Consider the following 27,473-nt stretch of genomic DNA (forward strand, 5'->3'; position numbering starts at 1 on the left):
TCCATTTGGCCATATTGTCTGCGGACAAATGGGCACGGTCTACGTTTCCGAAAACGGCTTCAAAGTGAATCCACAAGCGTCCTGCGAACGCTGTGGGGTGTTCAGACTTTTTCTGTCTGCACTTATTTAGGCCATCTACGGGGTTGCCCCAGTTATACCCGATCGCATCCAGGATCGCGGTATGCATTTCTGCAAGGGTGCCTCCTCCTACATTCTGTGGGTCGGGAAGGGCTGCTGCGACCGATGGGTCTAAGCTGAGGACCGTGAGCTTTACCTGCTCTTTCTCATCCAGGCCGTACAAGGTCGCCTGGTGTTTGACGGTGGCAAAGAAATGGTGGGGATCTGAAACGGGGAGGAACAGTGTGATTTTAGTACACGCGTCCCGTAATTGGGTCACTGTGAGGGGGGTGGAATATAGGACTTCCCCCTCGTCTGCTGTGGCTGTGCGGTGGGTTGTTACAGGGTTCATGGGAGCCTGTACTACCTGCTGTGTGGGGGGTGGGGGTGCTTTCCTCCTTTGGGGCTTTCCTTGCGCACATGTCCCCTGAACATATCTCTGCGCTGTCTCCTGCAATTCTACCCAATCAGGGCCGTCTTCCTGTTCTAAACTTTCCCCAAAGGTTTCTTGGGATCCCTTTTGGACAGAAAGCATTGATTGCAGGTCTGCAATTTGCTTTCGGCACTTCGCGTGGCCTAAGGTACTCTGCCTTTCTTCCGTGGTTGCAGCGTGGAGCGCTCTCATGGCTGCCTTGAGATCACTACATTGCTTTTGTAGCGTCTCCACCCGCTTCTCTGTCTCTTTCTTAACCAGGACCGCACGTTGCGTGTCCTGATAAGCCTTCTCATACTGGGATTGAAAACTGCTTAAATGCGCCAGACAAGACTGGTGACCCCGTTCGGCGTCAGCCACCTCTTCATCCTTGGCTTCTAACTGCCTTTTCAGTTCCAGGTTCTCTTTTTCCATCTCGCATACATCGATTTTACTCATACGATGTATGCCTTCTATTTCTTTTCGGAGCGTCCTGACGACCTCCTCTGTGCCTCGCAATTGTGCCATACAGGACACGATTGCCATCGGCTTGCGCGCTTTTGCTAAGCTTTTCTTATGAATTTCACTCATGTTCTCCCACCAAGTATGCCCTATACTTCCGGGACCTGAGTCGTCATTATTACAGAAACCGCTCCACACGGGCCATCCTTTGCCCTGTAGAAATTTCCGAATTTCCACTTCCCAAATGGGACACTGTCCCACTTTAATGCTGCTGATCGGTGCGACCGCAAATTCTTTTGAGTTCATGAGGCGTTGCATTGCCTGCATGGCCATCTCTCTTATCTGCTCACTACGTTCAAATTTGGAACAGGGGGCTAAGGTGGTGTCATAGATGCGGGTACGGCTTGCGCTAATTTCCGAAAATAAAGACTTCCGACAGTTTTGACGCAACAAAATCTATCAGTTTTACCTTATAACCCTGTTAGTTACGTATGCATACACACACTTCCGAATTGTGAATTATTAACCAGAACCACTTGAACACTTGTGGGTTTTTTTTTGTTTTTGCTTCCAATTGGATTCTATTCAAATTGTTGGGGTTCTCCCGGAGTGGTTTTCCACTTCTATGTCGGGTCCTGGCGGAGTCGCCAATTATGTTGCTCTTTTTAGCCTTAGTTTTATTAGCTCTAATTATGTCGCCTTTGCTCATGAGTCACCAGGTATCTTTCTGATACCGCCACGTGGTTCAAGCTCGAGTTATGATTAATAAGTCAACACACCGCTTAGTAAGATTGAAATCACCGGTCATTTATTATGTACAGCAATCAATACTTACACAATAATCCTACTATCTATATCAAAACCTACCACTACTGGCCAATACTTAACTTTAGGAGATGGCCCACCAGGTCAGGGAAACGAATGGTTTATCGAATTGGATCTGGCCTGCGGGATTCAAAAGGCTGATACGGGTCGATGGCTAGGAGTCTCTATCGGGTAGCGATCGCTGGAGTCAGACTTACTGTTTCTGGTCGATGTTCTTGCAAAGGTTGCGAGCAGGTGAAGAAGGGAGAGAGAGAGAGATCTGAACTTGGCCCCTCACTTTATAGGGCCCAGGGGCTTCCCGCCTCTCGGGGCGGCCCTTGACCCTGAGTCCCAAGTGATTGGACTTGTTCCCACTCACTGGGTTCGATATGCTCCAATAATGGGGCGATTCCTCGATCGGGGGGTGGTCGTTCACCTGTCTTTGTTTCGGCCACTGCAGGCGCCGACAGGTCTGGCCTGGCATTCAATTGCTAATATGTTGCAATTGTTCCCGGGGATAGCCGATTAAACTGCAGATGTCTGGGTTGATGTGCTGCTAATAGTCTTGAGTATCGATCTGGGCCGACTTCCCCAGAGCCGAATATGCCAATCTGTCTGCAGCTGTCCGTTTGTGTCCTGTTGGCTGCTTTTCCCATCAGCCTTTTCGGTTAGCCGTTTTAAATCGGGTTTTGGCCAAATTAATAGGGAATCAGCCATTTTAGGTGGCTACACTTTATAGTCCCCAGGGGCTTCCCGCCTTTCGGGGCGGACCCTGTACCTGGTTTCAAGTGATTGGACTTCGTTCCAATCGCTTCATTCAATTTCTCCAATACTGGAGCTGTTCCCTGATCGTTGGGCAGTCTTTAAGTTTCCATTAACCTCTTTTGTGTTGGCTCCTGCTGGCGCCGAGGAGTCTGGCTTGGCTTTGTTTACCTCAAAATGTTTTGATTGTTCCCGGGGATCGCTTATTACTATGTAGATGGCTGCTACATTACTATGCAGATGGCTGCTTGTATCGATGCTGTCTGGGTTTTTGCAGAGTCTAATACACAGTAAACTTACACCTGCTAGTTTTTCCCTGTGTTGACTGAATTTCCCTTCAGCCTTTGCTGTTCTCCATTTTAAGTCGGGAAGTGGCCAACTCAGGTGGCTACAGTTTGTAGACTGACATTTCAGTGAGGCAGTGCTGCCCGGCTAGAGGTGCTATCCATTGGTTGAGACATTGAGACACAAACCTTGTCTGCTGCTTGGCTAAGATCCCATGGCACTATTTTAACAAAGAGCAGTGGAGGTATGTCCGGTGTCCTTTTTAAAAAATAAATTTAGAGTACCCAATTCATTTTTTCTAATTAAGGGGCAATTTAGCGTGGCCAATCCACCTACCCTACACATCTTTGGTTTGTGGGGGTGAGATCCACGCAAACACGGGGAGAATGTGCAAACTCCACACGGACAGTGACCCGGAGCCGGAAGCGAACCTGGGACCTCGGCGCCGTGAAATAGCAGCACTAACCACTGCGCCGCCGTGCTGCCCTGTATCTCCGGTGTTCTGGCCAATATTCATCCCTCAATCAACCTCACAAAATACAGGGCAGCACGGTGGCACAGTGGTTAGCATTGCTGCCTCACGGCGCCAAGGTCCTTGGTTCGATCCCAGCTCTGGGTCACTGTCCGTGTGGAGTTTGCACATTCTCCCCGTGTTTGCATGAGTTTCGCCCCCACAACCAAAAAAATGGGCAAGGTAGGTGGATTGGCCACGCTAAATTGCCCCTCAATTGGAAAAAATGAATTGAGTACTCTAAAAAAAATTTTTAACTCCCAAGATAGGGATTAACTGGTCATTATCATATTGCTGTTTGTGCGGATATGCTGAGTGAAAATTGGCTGCTGCATTTCCTTCATTACAACAATGACTCCATTTCAAATAACTTCATGAGCTGTAACGGCTACTTCACTGTGCGGTGGTTGTGAAAAGCATTATATAAAATGCATTTTTTAAATGCAAGTCTTTTCTTTTTGATATCCTGCTCATAATTATTGTTCAACAAACGAAAGAAAATCTGGTCATTTTCCCGTTGCTGTTTGTAGGACCTTGCTGTGTGCATATTGCCAGCTGCATTTCCTACAAAGGTGACTATGGCCGCGATTTAACTAAAGCAGAACAGAGTCCGTTCTGCGCAGGAATTGAGGGGTCATTCCAGGCGCTTGTAGTGCCGGGGACAACCCTGCTATCTATTGGAACTCTGGTTTTCTTTTGGTCACCAGCGCGCCCAGCCGAGGCCGCACTTAGCCCCATATCCTGCACTGAGGAGCTCCTCAAATTGACGCCCTGATATCTCGACTCCCCAACTCGTCTGTTGGGGGAGGGTCCTCAAGTGTCTGCAACTTGCCACACACCGATAGGGCACCCCCGGGCCTGAGCTGTGGCATGGGCAAAATGCCAGCTTGGCACTGCCAGCCTGGCAGTGCTCCTGCCAGTGACACCTCGGTGGCACTGTCAGGGTGCCCAGGTGGCATTGCCAGGATGCCAGGCTGGCAGTATCAAGATGCCTGAGTGGCACCAGTAGTGCCAGGTTACCATGGCCAGAGGCCAACCACCTGGGGGTCTCCGATCGCCTGGGAGACCCCCTAAGTGCCGTTTCACCTAGTCCCTGTTTGTGGGGACCAATTCTAAATGGCGCCTGGCTTGGGTCTCCTTGGTGAGCTTGATAGATGTCGGGTGGCCGTTAGATCTAGCAGCAGCAACCTAAGTGAGCTTTTAAGCTCTTTTAGCTATACGGGTCTGGGTCCTGTTCATTGTGGGCGGGATCCATATCATGACATCTTGAGATTTTGCAAGGCGTAACGACCATTTGGAGTCTCGGGAGAGGCCTCGCTCAGGATCTACCGGCCGCTTCCCATTCCGATTCCGGTGGGACATGGGCAGCAAATCACGCCCAGAATTTCAAAAGTACTTTGGTTATAAGATGCTTTGGGATGTCTTAAGGTTGTGAAAGGTAAGTTTTGCCTTTCCTTTATCTGGCCAAAATATTCTGGTGGCAAGAATTGGACATGTTAAAATACCTTTTTTTCCCATCCACACATGGCTTGTGGCCATCTCTGGCTCAGTCAGCATTTGTTGCCCATCCCTCATTGCACCATGAGAAGATGGTGGTGAGCTATCTTCTTGAACTGCTGCAGTCCATGAGGGGTAGGTACACCCACAGTGTTATTAGGCAGGGAATTCTAGAATTTTGAGAAGCGCCAGTAAAGGAATGCAAGTCAGGATAATGTGTGCCCTGGAGGGGAACTTGGAGATGGTGGTGTGCCCGTGTTTGCTGCCACTGTCAGGTGTGAGAGGTTGTGGGTTTGGATGGTGCTGTTGACGGAGTCTTGGTGAGCTGCTGCAGTGCATCTTAAATATAGTACATAGTGCTGCCCGTGTGCATTGGTGATGGAGAGATTGAATGTTGAAGGTGGTGGATGGGGTGCCAATCTAGCAGGCTGCTTTGTTCAAGATAGCATCTAGCTTCATAAGAGTTGTTGAAGCTGTATTCAACCAAGCAAATAGAGAGTATTCTATCACAATGCTGACCTATGCCCTGTAGATGGTGGACAGGCTTTGGAGAGTCTAAAGGTGATTTACTCTCCTCATAATTCCCAGCCTCTGACCTTTTCTTGTAGCCACGGTATTTATATGTCTGGTCCAGTTTAGTTTCTGGTCAATACTAACCCCCCAGGATGTTGATAGTGGGGGATTCAATGATGATAATGACATTGAATGTCAACAGAAGTTGGCTAGGTTCTCGTTTGTTGGAGACAACATTGCCTGGCATTTGTATTGTGTGTCACTTGTCCAAGCCTTGCTTCATTTGGGCATGGACAGCTTCAGTATATGTAGAGCCATGGATAGTGTTGAACATTGTGCAAACATCCGTCAACTTTGTCATTTCTGAGCTTATGATGGAGGGAAGGTCCTTGATGAAGCAGCTGAAGATGGTTGGGCCAAGGACACTGCCCTGAGGAACTCCTACAGTAATGTCCCAGGTTTGAGATGTTTGACCTTCTACTAACAGTCACAGGTACTGCTAAAAAGCTGGGGAAACAATAAGTTAAAAAAAACTATGCTTTCACTATTAATTTCTCTCCTCGTCTGAAAGTACTGCCTTCATTCCAAATGTTTGCAGTTTTTCTCTGGGTAAGTGCCCTTTCCTCAAAGGACAATTTGGTGCATGATGGCAGGTTACTCAAATGTGAAGATTGGTGACCTGCTCCTCCACACTCAATCAGTGCCTTTAAATGTGCATTTGACAGCAGAAATATTAGGAGCAGGATGCACTCCAATTCAGAGCATAAGACATAGGAGCAGAATTAGGCTGCTCGGCCCATCGAGTCTGCTCCGCCATTCAATCATGGCTGATATTTTTCTCATCCCACTCTCCTGCCTTCTCCCCATAACCCCTGATTCAGAGCATTAGCAGTTAAAATGCCTGGCATGCAGCACCTTTCCCCAGTCTGTGTGGCACATTTGACGACATTCTTAACTTTGCAAGGTGGTGGCCCTTTAAATTGGCAATAAACTGCATGTTATCAATCGCCACATTAGTGTGTAGTTGTTAAGATACTGTAGATGTCGGCTCAACAGGATCTGGGAATCTGGCAAGTCATGTGATTGATTTTTTTGTATGTGTGTGTGTTGTCGGTTTCCCACAGCGCCCCTTTAAAAAAAAAGCTTGGGGAGAGAGAGAGAGAGAGAGAGTGAGTGAGTGAGGGAGCTCGTTTGCAGAATCACAGCTTCCGACACTAGAGCTGCGACAAGATCCTTGCTTTGATTAAATTGACTCTAATTCAATTAGTTACTGTTACGGGCCGAAGAGAGTGGAAACAAGATAATAAAAGATGGCAGGCGCAATTATAGAAAATATGAGCACGAAGAAGCTCTGCATTGTTGGAGGGATTTTGCTGGTATTCCAAGTAATTTCCTTTCTGGTGGGAGGTTTGATCGGTAAGTGGCTTGTTACTTGCGTTTTCTTTTGTTAGCTATTTATTACAGTATCGGTAGCAACGTAGTATGATCTAATTAGTCCTGCCATTGTACTTGGGGAGAGAAGAACTGCATGGGCTCTTTGTAGCGGTTCAGTCTAGTGCGTAAAGTGGAAGAAAACTTTTGGCCTACTTTCAGTAACAACTTATGTCTTTTTCAAAAAAAGGGAAAGTGAAGCATGGCGACAGGACCTCGGCAAAGGGAATTGTATTACTTTCATACACTTGTCTTTAGACGCGCATCTTTTAAAAAGAAAAACTGCAGAATAAAACAATAGGGTGTTTTTTTGTGTGTGGGCTGCTTGCTGTGTGGTGCCGCTCCAGATGAGGCTGTTTTTAAGGTTACGCCTGTACGGCGAAATGGGGCACCAGTGGTGGTGCTGATTTATTTAAAAAAATAAAAGATCTGTGCAAGTCTATAACACACATGGTCAGTGAATGGATTCAAACGACTCTCTGCGACCTTTTTTAAGTCTTGTGAAAAAGGTTTTACTTTCAAATATTATTTAACTTTTAAACGCCCCTATCGTTTTAAAACTTTTTTTTTCTTTTGTTCTCGCCCCTGTCGAGTTTCTGAACTTTCTGGCTCCACCTCTACGCTCTGAGCTGCGATCGAGGCGAGATTGTGAACTTTTTATGATCGAACAACAGAGACGAGGGTGTTTGTGTGGCGTTTTTTCTTTTTCTTTAAAAAAAAATAAGGGGGGATTTGAGGATGTGGGTGGGGGAGATTCTCGATAAACATGGGACAGACCTCGTCTCCCGTGGGATTGGCAGGAGGTGGTGTGGGGGGTTGTTTCCTAAACTCTCCACTTGTTCGGTTAACGGCGGCAGCCCCGGGGTTAATTCCTCAGTGACACTCTTCCCCCCCGGGACAGCAGCAGATTTCTGTCCCCCGAGATTTAATGTGGAGCATTCCTGCCGCAGGTGACTGCCTGACTGCACCATTCCTCCAGCACCAAGTGATGGGGATCAGGCTGAAGGGACTGAACAGCACAAAAGGGGCACCGGTTACAGGAGGATCCGCCTACCTTCGACATTGCACAACGGGCGGATTCACGGTGCAGGCAATACTTTTCCCGCACCCACACACATGGCCAACGATCCGATCATCAAATCCCTGAGGATTTTTACTTTAAATATTCCGGAAAGCCCCATGTTCAATAATATTCTTCTTTCTCCTTGTTTCCAGCCGAAAATGAGTGGCGCCTGTGAGAGAATCCTAGAGTAGTATTTTTACAGGGCAGAAGGAGGGTATTCGGGCCATCGAGTCTGCACCGACCCTCTGAAAGAGCATCCTACTTAGGCCTACGCCCTTACACTATCCCCGTAATCTCCACCTAACCTTTTGGACACTTTTTTTAAAGGGGCAATTTAGCATAGCCAATCCACCTAACCTGCACATCTTTGGACGATGGGAGGGAAACCCACACGAAAGGGGGAAAAGTGCAAACTCCACACAATCGGTACAGTGGTGCAGTGATTAGCACTGCTGCCTGATGGCGTCAAGATCCCGGGTTCGCTCCAAGCCCACGTCACTGTGTGGAGTTTGCACATTCTCCCTGTGTCGCCAACCCAAAGATATGCAGAGGAGGTGGATTGACCATGCTAAATTGCCCCTTAATGGAAAAAAAACTCCACACAGTCACCCAAGGCCAGAATCAAACCTGGGTCTCTGGTACTGTGAGGCAGCTGTGCACGGGGAAAATGTGTGTTAACCCATTTTGTCTTCACATTTTGACAATGGTACAGGGAAGTCTGGAAGGACTTCGCAAAATCACTTTTTTTTGACCTGGAGTGATGTCTTGAACTACAAATCTTAAAAAATTTTTTTTTTAGAGTATCCAATCCCCCCCCCCCCCCCCCAGTTAATGGCCAGTCCACCTACCCAGCACATCTTTTTGGGTTGTAGGGGTGGGACCCACACAGACACTGGGAGAATGTGCAAACTCCACACAGACAGTGATCTGGGGTCGGGATCGAACCCGGATCCTCAGCGTTGTGAGGCAGCAGTGCTTTTTTTAATTAAAATTTTTAGAGTACCCAATTATTTTTCCCAATTAAGGGGCAATAACCTGCACATCTTTGAGTTGTGGGGGTGAAACCTACGCAGACATGGGGAGAATGTGCAAACTCCACACGGACAGTGAGCCGGGGCTGGGATCTAACCCGGATCCTCAGCGCTGTAAGGCAGCAGTGCAAACCCCATGCTACCCTGCCGTCCTCTTGAAATACAAATCTAAAGGTGCTTGTGAACTCCTGTCTTCCCGTAAGTGATCATTATTCATTTATGGGCAGCACGGAGGCACTGTGTTTAGCACCTTCGCCTCACAGTGCCAGGGACCATGTTTAATTCCGGCCTTGGGTGACTGCGTGTGTTTCCTCCGGGTGCTCTGGTTTCCTCCCACAGTCCAAAGATGTGCAGGTTAGATGGATTGGCCATGCTAAATTGCCCCTTAGTGTTCAGGGATGTGTAGGTTCGGTAAAGGGATTATTGGGATAGGGTGAGGAAGTGGGCTTTGGTGGAGTGCTCTTTCAGAGGGTCGGTGCAGACTCGATGGGCCAAATGGCCTACAGTGATTCTGTGATTAACCTATTAACCACCCTGAGGGTCAAACAGATCTGAAACGTCGCTCAGATCCATCCCAAGTTGAGTATTTTTCTTCCAAAGAGTATGTTACAAAACCTTTTAACTTCACCAAAATTAACAATTTTCTTTACTACAGCATGTTCTTTGCCTCAATACATTGGATTTAATTTATTGTCAAGCGTACCGAGGTGTTCTGTGTACAGTCCAGACAGTTGTTCCATACATGAAAAACATAGGACATACACAATGTAAATACATAGGCATTGGGTGAAGCATATGGAGTGTATAACTATGCAGTAGAGAAGATGTGTAAAGATAGCAGTTCAGTCCATAAGAGGATCATTCAGGAGTCTGGTAACAATGGGGAAGAAGCTGTTTTTGAACCCAATAGTGCGTGTTTTCAGATTTGTATTTCCTGGCAGAAGAGGTTCGAATAGAGAATAACCCAGTTGGGAGAGTCTTTGATTACGCTGCCTACTTTCCCAAGTCAGTGGGAGGTGTCGAGTCAATGGATGGGAGGCGGTTTCATGTGATGGACTGGGCTGTGTTCATGACTCTCTGTAGTCTCTTTATGGTCTTGGGCCGAGCAGTTGCCATACCAGGCTATGATGCAGCCAGATAGGATGCTTTCTATGGTGCATCTGTTTCTTTGGTGCATCTCTAAAAACGTACGAGTCAACGTGGACATGCTGAAGTTCCTTGCTTTCCTGAGGACATATAGGCACTGTTGGCTTTTTTTGTCATAGCGTTGAAGTGGGTGGACCAGGACAGATTGTTGGTGATGTGCACATCTAGGAATTTGAAGCTGTCAACCATCTCCACCTCTGCATCATTGATGCAGACAGAGGTGTGTACGTATTTCGCTTCCTGAAGTCAGTGATCAGCTCCTTAGTTTTGCTGACGTTAAGGAGAGAGATTGTTGTTGTTACACCATGCCACTAGGTTCTCTATCTCCCTCCTGCAGTCTGACTCACCGTTGTTTGAGATCCGACGCACTATGGTCGTGTCATCAGCAAACCCGTAGTTGGAATTGGAGGCAAATTTTGCCACTCAGTCATGTGTGTGTAGGGAGTATAGTAGGGGGCTAACTACACAGCTTCGTGGGGCCCCGGTATTGAGGATTATCGTGGAGGAGGTGTTGTCGTTTATCCTTACTGATTGTGGTCTATGGGTCAGAAAGTCGAGGCTCCTCCCTCTGCAACTGGATCCAAGTCCTAGATTTGGAGTTTTGATATGAGCTTGGCTGGGATTATGGTATTGAAGACGGAGCTGTAGTCAATGAATAAGGAGTCTGACTTGGGAGTCCTTGTTGTCGATATGCTCCAGGGATGAATGTAGGGCCAGGGCGATGGCGTCTGCTGTGGACCAGTTGTGGCGGTATGCAAATTGCAGTGTATCAAGGCATTCTGTGAGTATGGAGTTGATGTGTTTCATGACCAACCTCTCAAAACACTTCATAATTATCAAGGTCAGCGGACGGTAGTTATTGAGACACGTTGCCTGGCAATTTGTTGGCATGATGGTGGTCTTCTTGAAGCAGGTGGGAAACTCTGGACGGAGTAGGGAGAGGTTGACGATGTCTGCGAACACACCCGTTGGTCTCGCAGGATCTGAGGGCACTACCACGGACTCGGTCAGGATCCGTTGCTTTCTGAGAGTTCACTTTCAAAAATTGTAAAGCTATTGATATTTTGATGGGGAGGCAATGGTTTTGTGCTATAGACCTAGGTGAATGCTCCGAGGACCGGGGTTCATATTTGAATTTGCTAACAATAAATCTGGAATTAAGTTTAATGATAACTATGAAATCATTGTCCTAAAAACTCCTAGTTCACTGAAGCCCTTTCGGGAAGGAAATCTGCCATCCTAACCTGGTCTGGCCTACATATGATCCCAGACCCAAGCAGTGTGGTTGACTCTTAAATGCCCTCGAGGACAATTAGGGATGGGTAATAATGCTGTCTCGCCCATGCCTTCCATGTCAGGCATACAGCTTGAGAGCAATATTTTAAATTAAAAATTACAGAAAGTGTAATAGAATTCAACTTTTTTTCTACACATTGTGTTCCACTCTGAGACACCTCAATACAAATTGATACTGGTGCTCTTCATTGAGGTTAATTGATTAATTGACACTGTTGCTCTTCATTTGAGGTTAATTATCATTGAAATGAATTATGAAGGGCAGGAAACAAATCAGGCCTCTGCTGAAATGCAGTATTTATTTTCTTAAGCCACTACAAACACTTCAAACTTTTTGTACCTTGACACTTTGTGATCTAGGAATTTCACACCTGCTGAAACTGCTTTGATACCATTCCTGTTTTCATTTGGTATCTGTGGGGCTGATCTCTTGGTTTTAATATTGCTAAATTAAGCAGACTTGTGGACCCCAAAGAAAACTGGGCAATTAAGCCTGCTAATGGAATAAGTGAGTGGATTTAGTATTGTAAACCGAGGGAGCTGACTCTGACACTGTGGTCATCTGAGCTCCAGTGTAAAAGCATCACAAGGCTGAAGAGATTGCTCTGCATGAAAATACTAAGCCCCAAAGAATTAGTTCCCAGTCTGGGGGCAATAATGCTGTTTGTGAGGAGAGAAATGTGTTTAAACTAGTCAATAGCTTTCCTTATGAGTTTTGCCCTATTGGGGTTAGCTCCTCTGGATAGGCAGCAGCTGCTGAAATTGTGTCCATTGATTGGGACCACTGTCCAATGGCTGGAGCCACTGTCTAGTGGAGCAGTGTTGTCCATGTTGTGGTTGGGAGAATGTTGGCAATCCAGGGAACTTTGCTGTTCGTGCACCATTTGAGAGGAGCTCCTGATACTTACTTTGTGTCCAGTGAGGATTAAACTTTATAGATTGTTTGTAATACCTGGTGAGCTGTCCCCCCTTGGAGGTGAGAAACAGGAAGTAAGTGGGGTTCATTTTGGTCTTCGGCCATTGTAAGGTCTCAGACTAAGTGATGGAAGTTCAAAAACAAGTTGACCTTTTGCAGTCCGTCTCAGAATTCGGCAGTTTGTAGTGCTTCAGGGTATTGCTGTAACTTGTCTTGGTGAATCAAAACACAGCAATGGACTGCTAAAGAAAACAGGAGTTTTTTTCCACTTGGCTCCAGATTATTCTGCTAATCAATGTTACAATAGTTCAGCTGGTCCTCTATGCATTAGTAATATGTTTACCAATGCCCTGTATTGGTAGACTTGAGATTCATGGAATGCCTACAGTGCGGAAGAAGGCCATTCGGCCCATCAAGTCTGCACCGACCCTCTAAAAGAGCACCTTACCAAGGCCACCCCCCTTCCCCCTAACCCCACCTAACCTGCACATCTTTGGATTGTGGGAGGAAACTCGAGCACCTGGAGGAAACCCAAGCAGACACTGGGAGAACGTGCAAACTCCAGACAGTCATGCAAGGCTGGAATCAAACCCCGGTCCCTGGTGCTCTGAGGACACAGTACTAACCTCAGTGCCAGCGTGTTGATCGTAGCTGGTAAAACTACAACTGAAACTCTTTGCATGCTTGTATTCCTCTGCTGCACCACACCGCCTCCTTTTTCTTTTACATTTCTTGGTTAAAAGGGGTGTATCTGTACTGTGGTATACATTTGTCAAATTGGTCACTTCCTTTAGAGTTTGGTTTGGACATTCTTAACATGAATATTTTCCACATATGTTGGACATCTGACTGACCAGAAGTTAAACCATTTCCAAGTTGAAGAATTGGACTCTTTTGTTCCTGTACTGCTACGGCTGACTACAACCACAACATCTTTTTATTATTATAAGACCACAAGTTGAGAAATCAATGTTTTTAAAGTATTCCAAAATATGTTCAGCATGTGCAAAATTATTTTAAATTGGGGCTTATTTCAATCTGATCCATTGAGAGGATTCCCTTGTGCCTTGTGTATACATTTCTTTTTGTCCTGGAGTTGCATTTGATTGATTGTAGCTTCAATTTTCAAATAGTTCATTATGTTGGAATAATTCTGAAGAAAAATACATGTTATATTTCAGGAGATAAGGTTCCAATTCTTCTCTCTCCAAACAATTGTGTGTCTTTCTCATTGATTGTAGCTGACAAGGCAGACAAAGAGGCTGCTCCCCTATTGTCAACTCCCCTAAAGTGTGGACATCTATAAATAAGCTTGTTCAGTACTTTAGTGCTTTTCTCATTTTTCTGTTTGGAGATTTAGAACTTTGTTCCATTGAGGAATGGAACAATGTTTCACTGCACTAGTGTCCGATTGGTGTATCATCCAATTTCCCATGTGTACGAATCAGCTTTGACTGTATTCTTTCCACCATGAATCTCTTAATTGCAGCACGGTAGCATTGTGGATAGCACAATTGCTTCACAGCTCCAGGGTCCCAGGTTCGATTCCGGCTTGGGTCACTGTCTGTGCGGAGTCTGCACATCCTCCCTGCGTGTGCGTGGGTTTCCTCCGGGTGCTCCGGTTTCCTCCCACAGCCCAAAGATGGCAGGTTAGGTGGATTGGCCATGATAAAATTGCCCTTAGTGTTGGGTGGGTTTACTGGGTTATGGGGATAGGGTGGAAGTGTTGACCTTGGGTAGGGTGCTCTTTCCAAGAGCCAGTGCAGACTCGATGGGCTGAATGGCCTCCTTCTGCACTGTAAATTCTATGAAAAATTAATCTTCATCATGTACAGTTTCCTGCAGGTGTCATTGGAGTGACTTTTTTGTTTTGCAACACTTCTGAGCTGAGGACCATTGCAGAGCCCTGCATAAGATCTGCAACTTGAACACTGGAGATTAAAGCTGGGAGCTTCATGGTCTGTGGTTCATTTTCAAGCTCAGCAATGCAATAAGCATTTCAACCATTGGGGAAATCAAAATTTCAAAACCCTAAACCAGTAATTGACTTATTACGGACAAATGATTAGAAGCTAAAGGCATACGTGTGAATGTCTATCACACTTGTTCTAGTTTTACATACTTTCTCATTCATCATTTGTGTCTGATATGGATAGGATTTTGATTTGGGTGTAATGCTCTCTTGAAATTCAGTAGTTCGATCATTTGAACAAGTGTCAAAAAATGGGGGCGTGCACTGGCACCCCCTGACTACATCAAGGCTTTAGTACAAAATAACTTGTGTTCCAGTGCGCTTCTAGCCAAGCTTTTCCAGTACAGCTACAGCATTGGCATCAACGCACCAACAATGTCCTAACCAACTTTTTTTTAAAAAAGGACAAATCAATCCACTCAATTACCACCCCACCAGCCAGTCAACTCTCAATCATCAACAAAGTCCTGGATATGTCATTAATATTGCCATTATGTCGCTCTCACCAATGCTCAGCCAGGGCTCCATCAGGAACATTTGGTTCCAGATCTCACTTACAATTTAAAAAATATAAATTTAGAGAACCCAATTCATTTTTTCTAATTAAGGGGCAATTTAGTGTGGCCAATCCACCTACCCTGCACATCTTTGAAGTTGTGGGGACAAAACCCACGCAAACACGGAGAACGTGCAAACTCCACACGGACAATGACCCAGAGCCAGGATCGAACCTGGGACCTGAGCGCCATGAGACAGTTGTGCTAACCTCTGCACCACCGTGCTACCTTCCTTACTTACAATTTTTGGTCTAAGTATGGGCAGAAAGCACTGAATTCTAGAGTGAAGTAAATGACTGCCTTTGACACCAAGGACGTATTTGACCACGTGTGGCATTAAAGCATCCAGGAAAATGATCAATAAGAATCAGCAGAAGGACCTGTATTGGTTGGAGTCATACCCAGCACAAAGGAAGATGGTTGTGGTTATTGGAATCAATCATCTTGGAGCTCAGGACATCACTGCAGGAGATCGTCAGGGTAGTAGCCCGGGTTCAATTATCTGCAGTTGCTTTATCAATGTCCTTCTCTCCGTTATTAAGGTCAAAATGTTCATGGAATCTTCACTAATGATTACAAAGTATTCTGTTTTATTCACAAACCCTCAGTTTGTGACGCTGTCCATGTTTGCATGCAACAAGACTTGAACACCTTTTTTAGGCATGGACTGAAAAGTGGCAAATGCCCAGCAATGACCATCACCAGGAATCTAACCAACTCCCCAGGACAGTCAACAGCAATACCATAACCAGTGATCAGAAACTTAACTGGACTAAGGGCGGCACGTGGTATAGTTGTTAGCACTGGGACTACGGTGCTGAGGACCCGGATTTGAATCCCGGCCCTGGGTCACTGTCCGTGTGGAATTTGCACATTCTCCCCGTGTCTGCGTGTGTTTCGCCCCCACAACCCAAAAATGTGCAGGTTAGGTGGATTGACCACGCTAAATTGCCCCTAATTTGAAAAAATGAATTGGGTACTCTGAATTTATTTTAAAAACAGAAACTTAACTGAACTAGCCGCAGCACGGTAGCACAGTGGGTAGCACTGTTTCTTCACGGCTCCAGGGTCCCAGGTTCGATTCCCGGCTTGGGTCATTGTCAGTGTGGAGTCTGCATGTTCTCCCTGTGTCTGCTTGAGTTTCTCCCAGGTGTTCCGGTTTCCTCCCACAAGTCCCAAAAGACATGCTGTTAGGTAATTTGGACATTCTGAATTCTCCCTCCGAGTACCCGAACAGGCGCCGGAATGTGGCGACTAGAGGTTTTTCACACAAACTTCATTGCAATGTTAATATAAGCCTACTTGTGACAATAATGATTATTATTGAGGCAGGAAATTCTGAGTGAGTAACTCGACCTCCTGAATCTGAAAAGTTTATTCACCATCTACAAGACACAAGATGATAGAATACTATCCACTTGACGAGATTGCAATCCAACAACACTAGAAGTTGACACCATCTAAGACAAAGCAACCTTCTTGATTGACAGTCGATCTACCACCTTAAACATTTGACTCGCTCCACCACTGCATAATAGCTTTTTCGACAGAACTATCCATACTCACGATGTATTGCCTAGAAGGACAAGGAGAGCAGGCACATGGGACCACCACCAACTTCAATTTCCCCTTTCAAGTTACATATCATCCTAACATGAATATATATTGTTATTCTAATTGCCGGGCCAAAATCTTGGTACTCCCTCACTAAGCACTGGGAGTACCAGTATTGTCAATGATGCCCATGAATGTTTAAGTTCAAATCTTCAGGGGAGAATAGCAGCTGGACCCCAGAGAAGCTAATAAACTTTTGCATTGTTCAGATCTTGAGTGCAGAGCTTTATAAAACCGATATTGTCAACGGACTCCTTTCTTGGCTGCTTGGTCATTTGCTGAGTTTATTTTACGTACGATCAGCTCAGCAAATGACAGTGTGGAATGTATTTTATGCACTGCGCATTCTTTCAGACCAATTTCCCAACTATATGGTGAAGCTCTCTCCGTCCTGTAACTAAATCCTTTGATCAGTTAAAAGTTACTTTTTGGTATGTGTTAGATACACTTTTTTAAAAAAAATATGTTTTATTGAAATTTTTTCCCCAAACAACAATTTTTTCCCTCTTACAAAGCAAACGCAACAATAACAATACAGACATTTTTAACAATACACAAGTAACAAAACGCCATGATCTTTGACCTAAACTAAACTAAACCCCCCCCCCTTCCCCCTGGGTTGCTGCTGCTGGTCATCTGTCTTCCCTCTAACGTTCCCCTTGGTAGTCGAGAAATGGCTGCCACCGCCTGGTGAACCCTTGAGCCGATCCTCTCAGGGCAAACTTTATCTGCTCCAGTTTAATGAACCCCGCCATATCATTTACCCAGGCCTCCAGTCCGGGGGGGTTTCGCCTCCTTCCACATGAGTAGGATCCTGCGCCGGGCTACTAGGGACGCAAAGGCCACAACGTCGGCCTCTTTCGCCTCCTGCACTCCCGGCTCTTCCGCAACTCCAAATAGAGCTAGCCCCCAGCCTGGTTTGACCCGGGCCATCACCACCTGCGAAATCACTCCCGTCACTCCCTTCCAATACCCTTCCAGTGCCGGGCACGCCCAAAATATATGTGCGTGGTTTGCCGGGCTCCCGCCACACCTCCCACATTTGTCCTCCACTCCAAAGAACCTGCTCAATCTTGCTCCCGTTATGTGTGCTCTATGTAGCACCTTAAATTGAATCAGGCTAAGCCTGGCGCATGAGGAAGAGGAATTTACCCTGCTTAGGGCATCAGCCCACATACCCTCCTCTATCTCCTCCCCTAGTTCTTCTTCCCACTTTCCTTTTTAGTTCGCCGACCGACTCCTCCCCCTCTTCCCTCCTCTCTCAGTAAATCTCTGACACCTTGCCCTCTCCGACCCACACCCCTGAAAGCAGCCTGTCCTGTATCCCCTGTGTCGGGAGCAACGGAAATTCCCTCACTGTGTTAGATACACTTGTGTGCATTGTTTAATGTCCTTCTCGTCTTTTGTCATGTTGATTTTTGTTAATGAAGTTTTTAATTCTTGCTCCTTTGTTAAAGATTATTGCCGTAGACCTCCCTCCCAATGGCTCAACATATTTACCCAGTGAACTGTACACATCAGGAATCCAGGGTTAATGTCTATTTTGTGCTCCATTAGCTGATCTCATGCTACAGTAGTTGAATTGCTTAGATTGGCTTTAGCACCATTGACTTAGATAGTGGAAAACTGCTTATGCCGCTGAATGTTATTTATGAATGCGTGCCAGAGGTGTGTGTGTGTGTAGACATAAAAAGGCCAAAATTGGTTTGGACTGTGATGACTGAATGGGCTGCTGGCTGGCATCCATCCATATTTTAAATAAAAGATCAGGCAAACAGTTTGGTGTGGCATAAACCACAGAATTTGTGGAGAATTCTTTCTGCAGTTCCAGTTAACTTTCAGAGTGGTTTGAAGTATTGTGTTCATCCTCCTACCAACCTACAATCCTACTTTGAAGCATTTTAACATTTGATACCTCTTGTAGCTCCTTATGCCAATCTGTGCCACCTCTCTCTGCATTTTCTCAATCTGAGTGGGTGCAATTTTCCCACCGTGTTGTGCCCGGTGCCAGTCTGGGCATGCCGGGTGCCAATCTGGGTGCATTGCGGGACAGGCTCAAATCAGGCTCCGTGCCAGGTGCAAAGTTATGCGCGTATCTCCCACCCAACGCCATTAAGCTCATTCAAATATCACGGCCTGTTTGAGGCCGCATTCGCCCAGCACCTGGGAGTCACTGGCCGCACCAGCGAGGCCTCAACTGGGCGACGATTAGTACGGTCTCCACAAGCCGAGACCAGGCTTGATGGCCACCCTAGGGGTCTTGGAGGCCATTGGAGCTCCCACAGTGGTTGGGGGCAGGGCCATGACACCCGGGAACTCTGGCAGGGTGCTAAGCTTACTGCCTGGGTGCCAGGTTGGCACTGCCAAGGGTCAGGGCCTGAGGGGGTGGGGGCCTGCCCATGAACGGGGGGGTTATAAAGGGGCTTTACAAAGGTTGGGGGCCTTCAACGTGGGCTGCCCTCAGCGACCCCACAGTGGGGCCTGCTCACTTGGGTCTGCTGTGTCTGCAGAGGTGGCATTGTCTGTGGGTGTGGGGGCCTGAAGCTTACTTCAGAGATCGGGGAGGGGGATGTTGGAGGTAAGCAATCTTGGTCGCCATTACCATCCAGGGTACCAGTCACAGAGGGGCAGGAAGAGGACACAGTGGGAGTGGCGGGGGGGGGGGTTCAGTGTCGGCATCTCAATGGGGTGGGGCCACTCACAGGCCTTAGTGTTACTGAGCTTCTTGGTGTAAGGGGTGTGGCGGCTTGTATGCAGGCAGCGCTTCCAGTGGCCTCCTTGCTGGGCTTGTGACGGTATGACTGCTGTAGGATTGCTCTTCCAGAGTTGCAGGTGGGTAGGAGCGGGTGAATCCATAGGGGCAGCACTTGGGGCAACTGTGAGGTTCTTGGGTGGGGTTCCCTGAGAGGCCAGGCTGCATGGACAGAGTGGGGACATGAGAAGGGGTGTTTTGAGGCCGGCGGTGGTGGGGTTGGGGAGGATGACTGCAGTGAGAATGAACCCACACACACAGCCAGCCATGTGATGAGGACATGAGATAGATGGAAGTTAAGGAAACTGGTATGGAGGCCAGGCTGTCGAGGATTAATGTATGGAGGGCTGGCTGCTCCAGTTGGAAAGCTTGTTTAATCCCTAGCCCATGTGAGCTGGGGAATGAGCCCTCTCAGGATGACGTTGACCTGTTAATTGCAGTATTCACATGAATCAGGTAAACCTTGCTTGTCACGAGGAAACCAGTTGCCCAATCAACTCCCTGCTCCCCCCTCCCCTTTGAGTTACTACTTTTAGGCTGCGCTGCTGGTGATGTGTCGCTCACCGGGAGGGGGTGTCGGATGAGCTGGATACCCAAAGAGTCTGCTGGGAAGAAGGATCCTCTTCATTTTTGCTGCTCCTGGGCTCCTCCATGGGATAGAGAGGCAGCTGGAGTGAGATTCAGAAGCTCCACTGTCCCCTGGTGCTGACACTCTGGATTCCCACAATTGCCTGCCCCATACAGTTGAAGTTGTGCACCATGGATCTCATGCCCTCAGTCATGAACTGAACCATGGAGTGAACATCTCCCACCATGGAGTGCATGTCCTGAACCAAGGTCTCCAATGTGGATGCCACTCACTGTTTGCCTTGTTGGAGTGACTGCACCATCTCCTTGGATAGAAGGCGATGGGACTCCTCCAGTTGGCCTTGCAGTCCGAGGAGGGATGCTGTCATCCCTTCCTGATGCTCAGGACTCTGCCTTTGTTGTTCCAGCAGCTCTGGGTCAACCAAACCCAGGAACACAGCTGTGCCTTGGCCTCTAGTATCCCTCTGAGTGCCGGTTCGTTGGGACGTTCCTTCCTCTGCCTGTTGTGGATCCTCAGCTTAGAGGTGTTCACCAGTCAGCATTCTAGCCTTCCTACTAGTTAATCTCTCTGAGGTGTAAATACTGGTGGGGGTGACAGGTGACAGCTTGGCACCTCCGCGATGACCATCTCCGAGATGTACCTTGGAGCTGCTCAGATCTGTGGTGTCCAGAGGGCACGAGGATCATCCTGGTTGGTTGACTAATTAACTTGCGAGATGGCATTAGTGCATCATGGGTGATAAATGATGGTAGAAAGTTGACTCCTGTGAGGCTTGCTCCATGGCTGCCAGTCTTTTCACTTGTCTGCTGCCTCCATGTCGCCGCCTGCACAGGTGCGGTCCTGCTCATTGTCTGCCAGCTCAAGGGCTTGCTCTCCTCGAAAGGGCATTAGGTCTCTCAGCTCGGGTATGACTCTGGCAGGTTTTGCTTGCTCACACCGTTTGTCCTGCAATAAGACAGGTGAGGTAGCCCTGCCAGATCAGATGGTGATGTCTGGCATGAATGGGATGAGGGCGGTATGGTGACGCAGTGGTTAGCATTTCTGCCTCACGGCGCCGAGGACACAGGCTCGAACCCGGTTTCTGGTCACTGTGTGGAGTTTTCACATTCTCCCTGTGCCTGCCTGGGTCTTGCCCCCCACAACCCAAAAATGTGCCGAGGAGATGGATTGGCCACGCTCAATTGCCCCCTAATAGAAAAATAATTCATGGGAATTGAGTGGGGGTTGGGGGTGGTGGGGTGCCCAGGATGGCGCCATGAGAAGTGTTGGGAATCTGTGGTGCTGGGAGAGATCACTGTAGAGGTGTGATGGGTTTGTGAAGGGGTGCAGTGGTGTACATTAGGAGGCAGACGTAGCCTGACTGCACAAAGAAGGTCATTCATCTTCGGGCACTGTTATGAGCTGGCACTCACTATACAGCCAATTTCTCCCAGGCGGGAGCACTCACTATACAGCCAATGTCTCCCAGGCGGGAGAGGTGACCTTGGTTGATGGATGTCAGCGGGAAGAGAATGTCACGCCTCTGCTCCACCCCGTCCAGGAGTTTGGTAAGGGCTCTCCAAGAATCCTGGTGCTGGCTTCCTGGCGCCTATCTTCTGACTGGACTTGGGGCAACTGCAGAGGAGGCGTTTGAAAGGAGTACCCCACTGATTGCAGAAATTTAAGTTTTTTTCAGGATCAGCGTAGTCCAAGCAAGCCACCATGAGCACAATATTCATTTGAGTCTTCCTGCCGTTGGTGTGATTCTCACTGTACAGACACTTTGAAATTCCACCAACTCTGTTTAAAACCTACTCTGTCTTTGGTGACTTGCCTTAATTAATATAACCTTTTATGCACCTTGAGTCAGTTAATGGCGCTACAGTTGTATTTTTAACAGATTGCGGACCCATAAACAAATTAGAATGAAAATACAAATGATTGTACGCCTGTTACGGTCGCACAAGTGGATAGCGCTGTGGCTTCACACCGCCAGGGTCCCAGGTTCGATTCCCTGCTGGGTCTCTGTCTGTGTGGAGTCTGCACGTTCTCCCCGTGTCTGCGTGGGTTCCCTCCGGATGCTCCGGTTTCCTCCCACAGTCCAAAGATGTGCATGTTAGGTGGATTGGCCATGCTAAATTGCCCTTACTGACCAAAAAATGGTTAGGAGGGGTTATTGGGTTACGGGGATAGGGTGGAGGTGAGGGCTTAAGTGGGTCGGTGCAGACTCAATGGGCCGAATGGCCTTCTGCACTGTATGTTTATGTTCTATGTTAATGGCGATGAGCAGTGACTATAAATTAGGAATCTTGCAAGAAGCTTATCTCACCGTACTAAAATTTATGGGATTGTATTTTTAAAATATTTTGTATTAAAAAAAGTAACAATTTTCCTTCCCTTTTTTTATATCTTTTTTTTTGCTGCTGAGCGGGAGGATGCACACAGCCTGTTTCTCATCTGCTGCAAATGCCCTCAACTCCCCATTACCAACTTGCAAGCGTCAATAAGTGCAAATCCTTGCTTCTTTCCTTTTTGACAGTTAACTCCTGGGAGACCGTCCGCCATTTGGGACATGCTGTTTTTAGTTCAGCTCAGACTGGGAGCTGAACAGGGCAGGGATCTCGCCTATCTTCATCCGCACTTGCAAGGTGTGGCATTACACATCTCCTCTAATGGTCATTTTTGCTGCCCCTTCCTTTCCTGAAGTTGCTGATATGATTTCATGTCCGAAAAGAAGAACTTATACTTCTCTCATCTTCAGTATGTCCTAATGCACTTTGGAGCTAATGAATTTCTTTTTTCAAAAGTGCAGTCATAAAACGGCTGCATGAATACTGTTCCGAGTTGCCGCTCTTATCTAGTGCTGATGACCAGAAGCTTTGTCAGAGAGAGGTTTTTAAGGAGAAAAAGGGGTGGAAAGGTTTAGGGTGGGAATTCCAGAGTTCAGGCTCTCAGCAGAGGATGGTACTCCTTCCTTTTTTGCCATTTAAAAAGGTGCTACATAAATGGTGATATTTCTTGCTTACCCAGTAATCCTCTTTGTCTGCTTCTGCCTGCAGTGCAGTTAGTCATAGTATATGTTTCCATATCACTATTGCTAAGTGTGTGAAAGGCTGAGGATGTTTCTAGCCTTGCTATTAAACCTATTTGCACATGAGCTGATTGCCTCAGGGCAACCTTTGTCTATTCAGGAAATGTCCTCTTCATTCATTGCAAGAGGAAATGAAGAGTATCAATCCTGTGTGAGACTATATTCAATAGCCTGTACAGGGCAGACGGCTATATTCACATGTTAATTCAGTAAAGTTTGCATCAGGTTGAATACCTCCTCGGCCAGTTTCAGAGATATTTCTCCTGTTTCTTTTTGGATGATATAAACTATGAAATTATTTCCCGGTGTAAGCTTTTGTATTTCATCATTGATTTTACCCCCATCTGATAAGAACAGTATAAAGGCAGCTTAACATAGAAATTGCAGCACAGATGGATGCCATATGGTCCATTGTCTGTGTCCGTGCTAGCTCTTAACTGGAACCATCTTCTTTAATCCCATTTCCTTGCTATTTCCTTGTCTCTTTGTGTTCCTTTCCTTTCAAATATTTAAGAGGGTAATTGCAAATACAAGAACTCTGAATTACAAATGGGGCACGTTCAAAATACCCTGCAGACAGCTTCTGAGTTTGCAGAGGGACATTTGGAGGATTTTATTCCTGGTTATTGACACCCTGCATGTGGTTATGGAGGCAAGGTTCAATAATTTGAAGGGTGGGAAAGAATGAAAGGGAGTATGTTCAACACTGCAATTGCTGACGTACAGTGGCAGCTAGTCAGGTAAAACCCTGATGTTAAAATTCTCATCTTTGTTTTCAGAACCCTCTATGGTTTTATGCCTCCTTTTCTCTGTAATCTCCTCCAGCCTGGTAACCTTTTGAGATTTTTGTGCTCCTCTTAACTCTGGACTCTTGAGCCAGACAAAACAACTTTTTGTTTTCGATCGCTCTGCCCGTGGTGGCCATGTCTAATCTCTCCTCTCGTTTTTTCCTTTATTAAAATACACCTTTTATAGTAGATTAAAATACTCCTTTAAAATCAAGATGTTGGTCACCTTTTAATATCTCCTTTTGTGGCTTGATGCCAAATGTTGCTTTCAAATGCTTTTGAAGCACCTCCAGGGCATTTTTTTGTTATTGCTAAGATGTGGCACCTTTCATCAGCTTTTTGTTTAATCTATCTCCACAATCACTTGCAGTGATGATTTCCATATTCCAATAACCTTTTTGTATGTGAGGGAGGGAGGGGGGGGGGCAGGAGAGAAATATCACAGTCCATTCTCCTTGTGCTTCATCCTTTTGGCACTGATCCATCAACTAGTGCAAATTCGGTGGTGTGTTATGGGTTTGTTTGATGTTACAATTGTGATATTTTGAGACGTGTATGCTTAAACTTGAACTGTTTATTGTTAATCTTTTAACTATGTACATCGGGTGTTGAGCTGCTTCTCGTATGTAGGCTGCTTCTAGCATGTTCTAGATATCAATTACCGTGTGAATCTTGGGCGGTGCTAGTCTCCAGTCCCACATTAACCCTTCCTTTGCCTGCTTTTTCCATTGCAGGCACATACCACAACAGGTGGTTTCAGGAATTGTCCCTGTTCCTATGATGAAATAATTTTATGTAATACATACAATATTACCGTAAAATTTTGATATTGATATTTATTGTCACCTGCACCGAAGTACAGTGAAAAGTATTTTTCTACGGCCAAGGGAATGTACACAGTACATACATAGCAGACAAAAGAATTTTACAGGAGTGTGTTAAAAAGGTTTTGCATTTAAGCCCTATATTTCAAGTTAGGACAGAATATGGACAATATTTTTTTTCTTTAAACTACCCAATTTTTTTTTTCCCAATTAAGGGGTAATTTAGCATGGCCAATCCATCTACCTGCACATCTTTGGGTTGTGGGGGGTGAGACCCACGCAGAGACTCGGAGAATATGCAAATTCCACACGGTCAGTGTCCCGGGGCCGAGATCAAACCCGGATCCTCGACGCCGTGAGGCAGCAGTTAACCACTGTGCCGCCCAGAATATGGCCAATATAAATACTGTCTTTTTTAAAAAGTTGCCTGCTTGTGGTTATAGATCAGGCAATTTTGATCTGTACCCAGTTAGCTGTTATTTGGAGTAAGTATTATTAAGATGCTATTATTGGTCTCAGCAACCTCTTGTTTTGTTGGGAGAGGTGAGTGATGTGGCTAAACTAAGCAAGGGTACCCTTTGTTGCTACCCAGTGATTTTCATTTCAATTTGGCTGAGAATTGCATAATTCATGGTAGCCATCTCAAACAGCCAACAGCTAAGTTTCTACGTGAAGAGTGGCTACATGGCTGAGGCAGCAGAGGTTACCTGAGTTTGTGCCGTCATCTGCTAGGAAGAATCCATCTGTTAAGGATAATTTGACAAGGAAGGGAATAAGCCGATCAAAAATTGAAACGTTTCTTCCTGTTCCATATTTTTCAGCTCCAAGTCCAACTACTGGAGTTCCATACCTTGCAACGAAATGTGTGGATATAAGAAAACATCAGAAATCAAAGTGGTTCATGCCATGGGGTCCCAACCAGTGCGAAAAGAAGATCCAGGAATTTTCTGAAGCTATGCAGCAGCAGATTGAAGCCAATGACATTGTTTTTGCAGTCCATGTTCCCCACCAAAGCTGGGAGATGAGTTCCTGGTTTCAGTTTCTATTGGTTGTTCTGCAGTTTGAGATTGAATTTCAGATTGACAATGAGATAAGTAAGTGATGGTATGAGGAAGAAGCAACACCTATTGTTTGCACATTAGAAAAATTAGTTCATTTCATACCTTATTTTACGTACTTTCTATCGCAGGTTTAGGTTTGAAAGACGTCCTGAGGTGCTTCACCGAAGGATTGTAAAAGAAAATTGCACCAAGTCACATGGGAAACTAGAGCAGAATCAATCAGAAATATAATTTTAAGATACAAGTGTCTTGAAAAAGAAAAGCATGGCCACTATTGGCAGAGCAATTAAAATCTGGGATACTCAAGTGGCCAGAATTAGATGAGCATAGAGATCTCACTGGTTTGTAGAGCCAGAGGAGATTTCAGAAATAGGAGGGAAACCACGGAGGGATTTGATTGAGGATCAGAATTTTAAATCGAGGCATTGTTTAAGAGTGGAAGCCAGCCCAGCTCAGAAATCACAGGGGTGATGAGTGAGCAGCATTTAGTGCAAGTTGGGACACTGGCAGCAGAGCATTCGATGACCTCCGGTTTATGGATGATAGAATATAGAAGGCTATTAGCATAGTCAAATCTGTAAGGATCAAAGGCATTCATGAGGGTTTCAGCAGCTAGAAAACCTGAAGTAGCAAAGGGTCTGGGTGAAGTTCCAGATGTAGTTACAGTGCGGTTACAAGTTTGTGTTGGGGTCAAAGCATGACACTTGGGTTGCAAAGTCTTGTTCAGTCTCCTGTAACCGTAACAGCCTCCCCGAACAGGCGCCGGAATGTGGCGACTAGGGACTTTTCACAGTAACTTCATTTGAAGGCTACTTGTGACAATAAGCGATTTTCATTTCATTTCATCTGTGGTTTGACCCAGGGTGAGATTCCCTGTAAATTTGGGAGGTCAATTAAGCAGAGAAAACACCAGACAAGCCCTGTATGCTTTTGACTGAAGACTTGCATTACTTGTCTGAAGGTAAAGAATAAAATCTTTGCAAGAAAGTCAAAATATGAATCCGAACAGAAAATGCTGGGAATACTCCATAGAATCCCTGTACAGTTTAAAAAAAATTAAAAAAATTTTTTTTTTTTTTAAAAGAGTACCCAATTATTATTTTTTCCCAATTAAGGGGCAATTTAAGATGTTATTTGCGGGATCTTCCAGTGACCAGGTGGCGGAGGGGAGCACGCATCTGCACCACCACCTCCTGCTGGCCCGGAACCCCGGGAGGAGCCCGAGGAAATCCCACCTATCGATGATCCCGGTGGCGGGATCAAGGCAGGCCTTGGGTTGATTGGTGGGCCCGTGTCGTCCACCACACAAGTGTGGTGGAGGCTTCAGGCCCAGAGTGCAACTGTCCGAAGGTTGCCAGCTGCCCAGTGTCAGGAGCAGAGAGTGCTCATGAGGCTCTCTGCAATGGGGTGCAGGGCTCGCTCATGCCTGACACTGTGCCGTTCCTCACCCGCTCTGGGGGATTCCCGGAATCTGGCACATCTTAATTGAAGGTTCTTTTGTTTTTCTGCCTCTATAGATGTTTCAGGCAGTGTCCTATTGCACCCCTCCCTTCCTCCATCAACACCCCAGCTCCCTCCCTCCCCACAACCCTCCTTTCCCCCTCTCTCCCCACCAACACCACTTCCTTTCCCTTCTGTTGGTATCTGGTCTCTCCGGTGCAAAGTTTAGTGCGTGTACCATTTGTTTTTTAGTACAACTGTGTTGTGAACTGTTTTAATAATCAAGAGTATCCTACCCCCCCTCCCCCTACGTTGGTACTGAGGGGAGGGTACCCTGTTTCTCCAACACAAAATTAGTGTTTGTACCATTTGGCCTTGTATATATTTTTTACTGTTTTAATAAAAAGATATGGCCAATCCACCTAACCTGCACATCTTTGGGTTGTGGGGTGAAACCCATGCAGACATGGGGAGAATGTGCAAACTCCACACGGACAGTGACCCAGGGCCGGGATTCGAACCCGGGTCCTTAGCGCCACAGTCCCAGTGCTAAACACTGC

At 46.4% G+C, this 27,473-nt stretch overlaps 1 protein-coding gene across 2 annotated transcripts in view; it reads left to right on the plus strand.

Annotated features, from left to right (window-relative positions):
• The first annotated feature begins 6,503 nt into the window (after positions 1-6,503).
• wls (Wnt ligand secretion mediator) overlaps positions 6,504-27,473 on the plus strand; it is an 86,962-nt gene continuing 65,992 nt past the window's right edge. Inside the window, exons 1-2 of one of the 2 annotated variants that reach the window (XM_072511069.1) lie at positions 6,504-6,779; positions 25,234-25,506. In XM_072511069.1, the coding sequence (XP_072367170.1) occupies positions 6,674-6,779; positions 25,234-25,506 (379 nt within the window). In that variant the 5' untranslated portion in view covers positions 6,504-6,673. The remainder of the gene's footprint in view (positions 6,780-25,233; positions 25,507-27,473) is intronic. The other variant, XM_072511068.1, reaches the window with a different exon arrangement.

Source organism: Scyliorhinus torazame, chromosome 7 (assembly GCF_047496885.1).
Source record: "Scyliorhinus torazame isolate Kashiwa2021f chromosome 7, sScyTor2.1, whole genome shotgun sequence".
Taxonomy (NCBI): domain Eukaryota; kingdom Metazoa; phylum Chordata; class Chondrichthyes; order Carcharhiniformes; family Scyliorhinidae; genus Scyliorhinus; species Scyliorhinus torazame.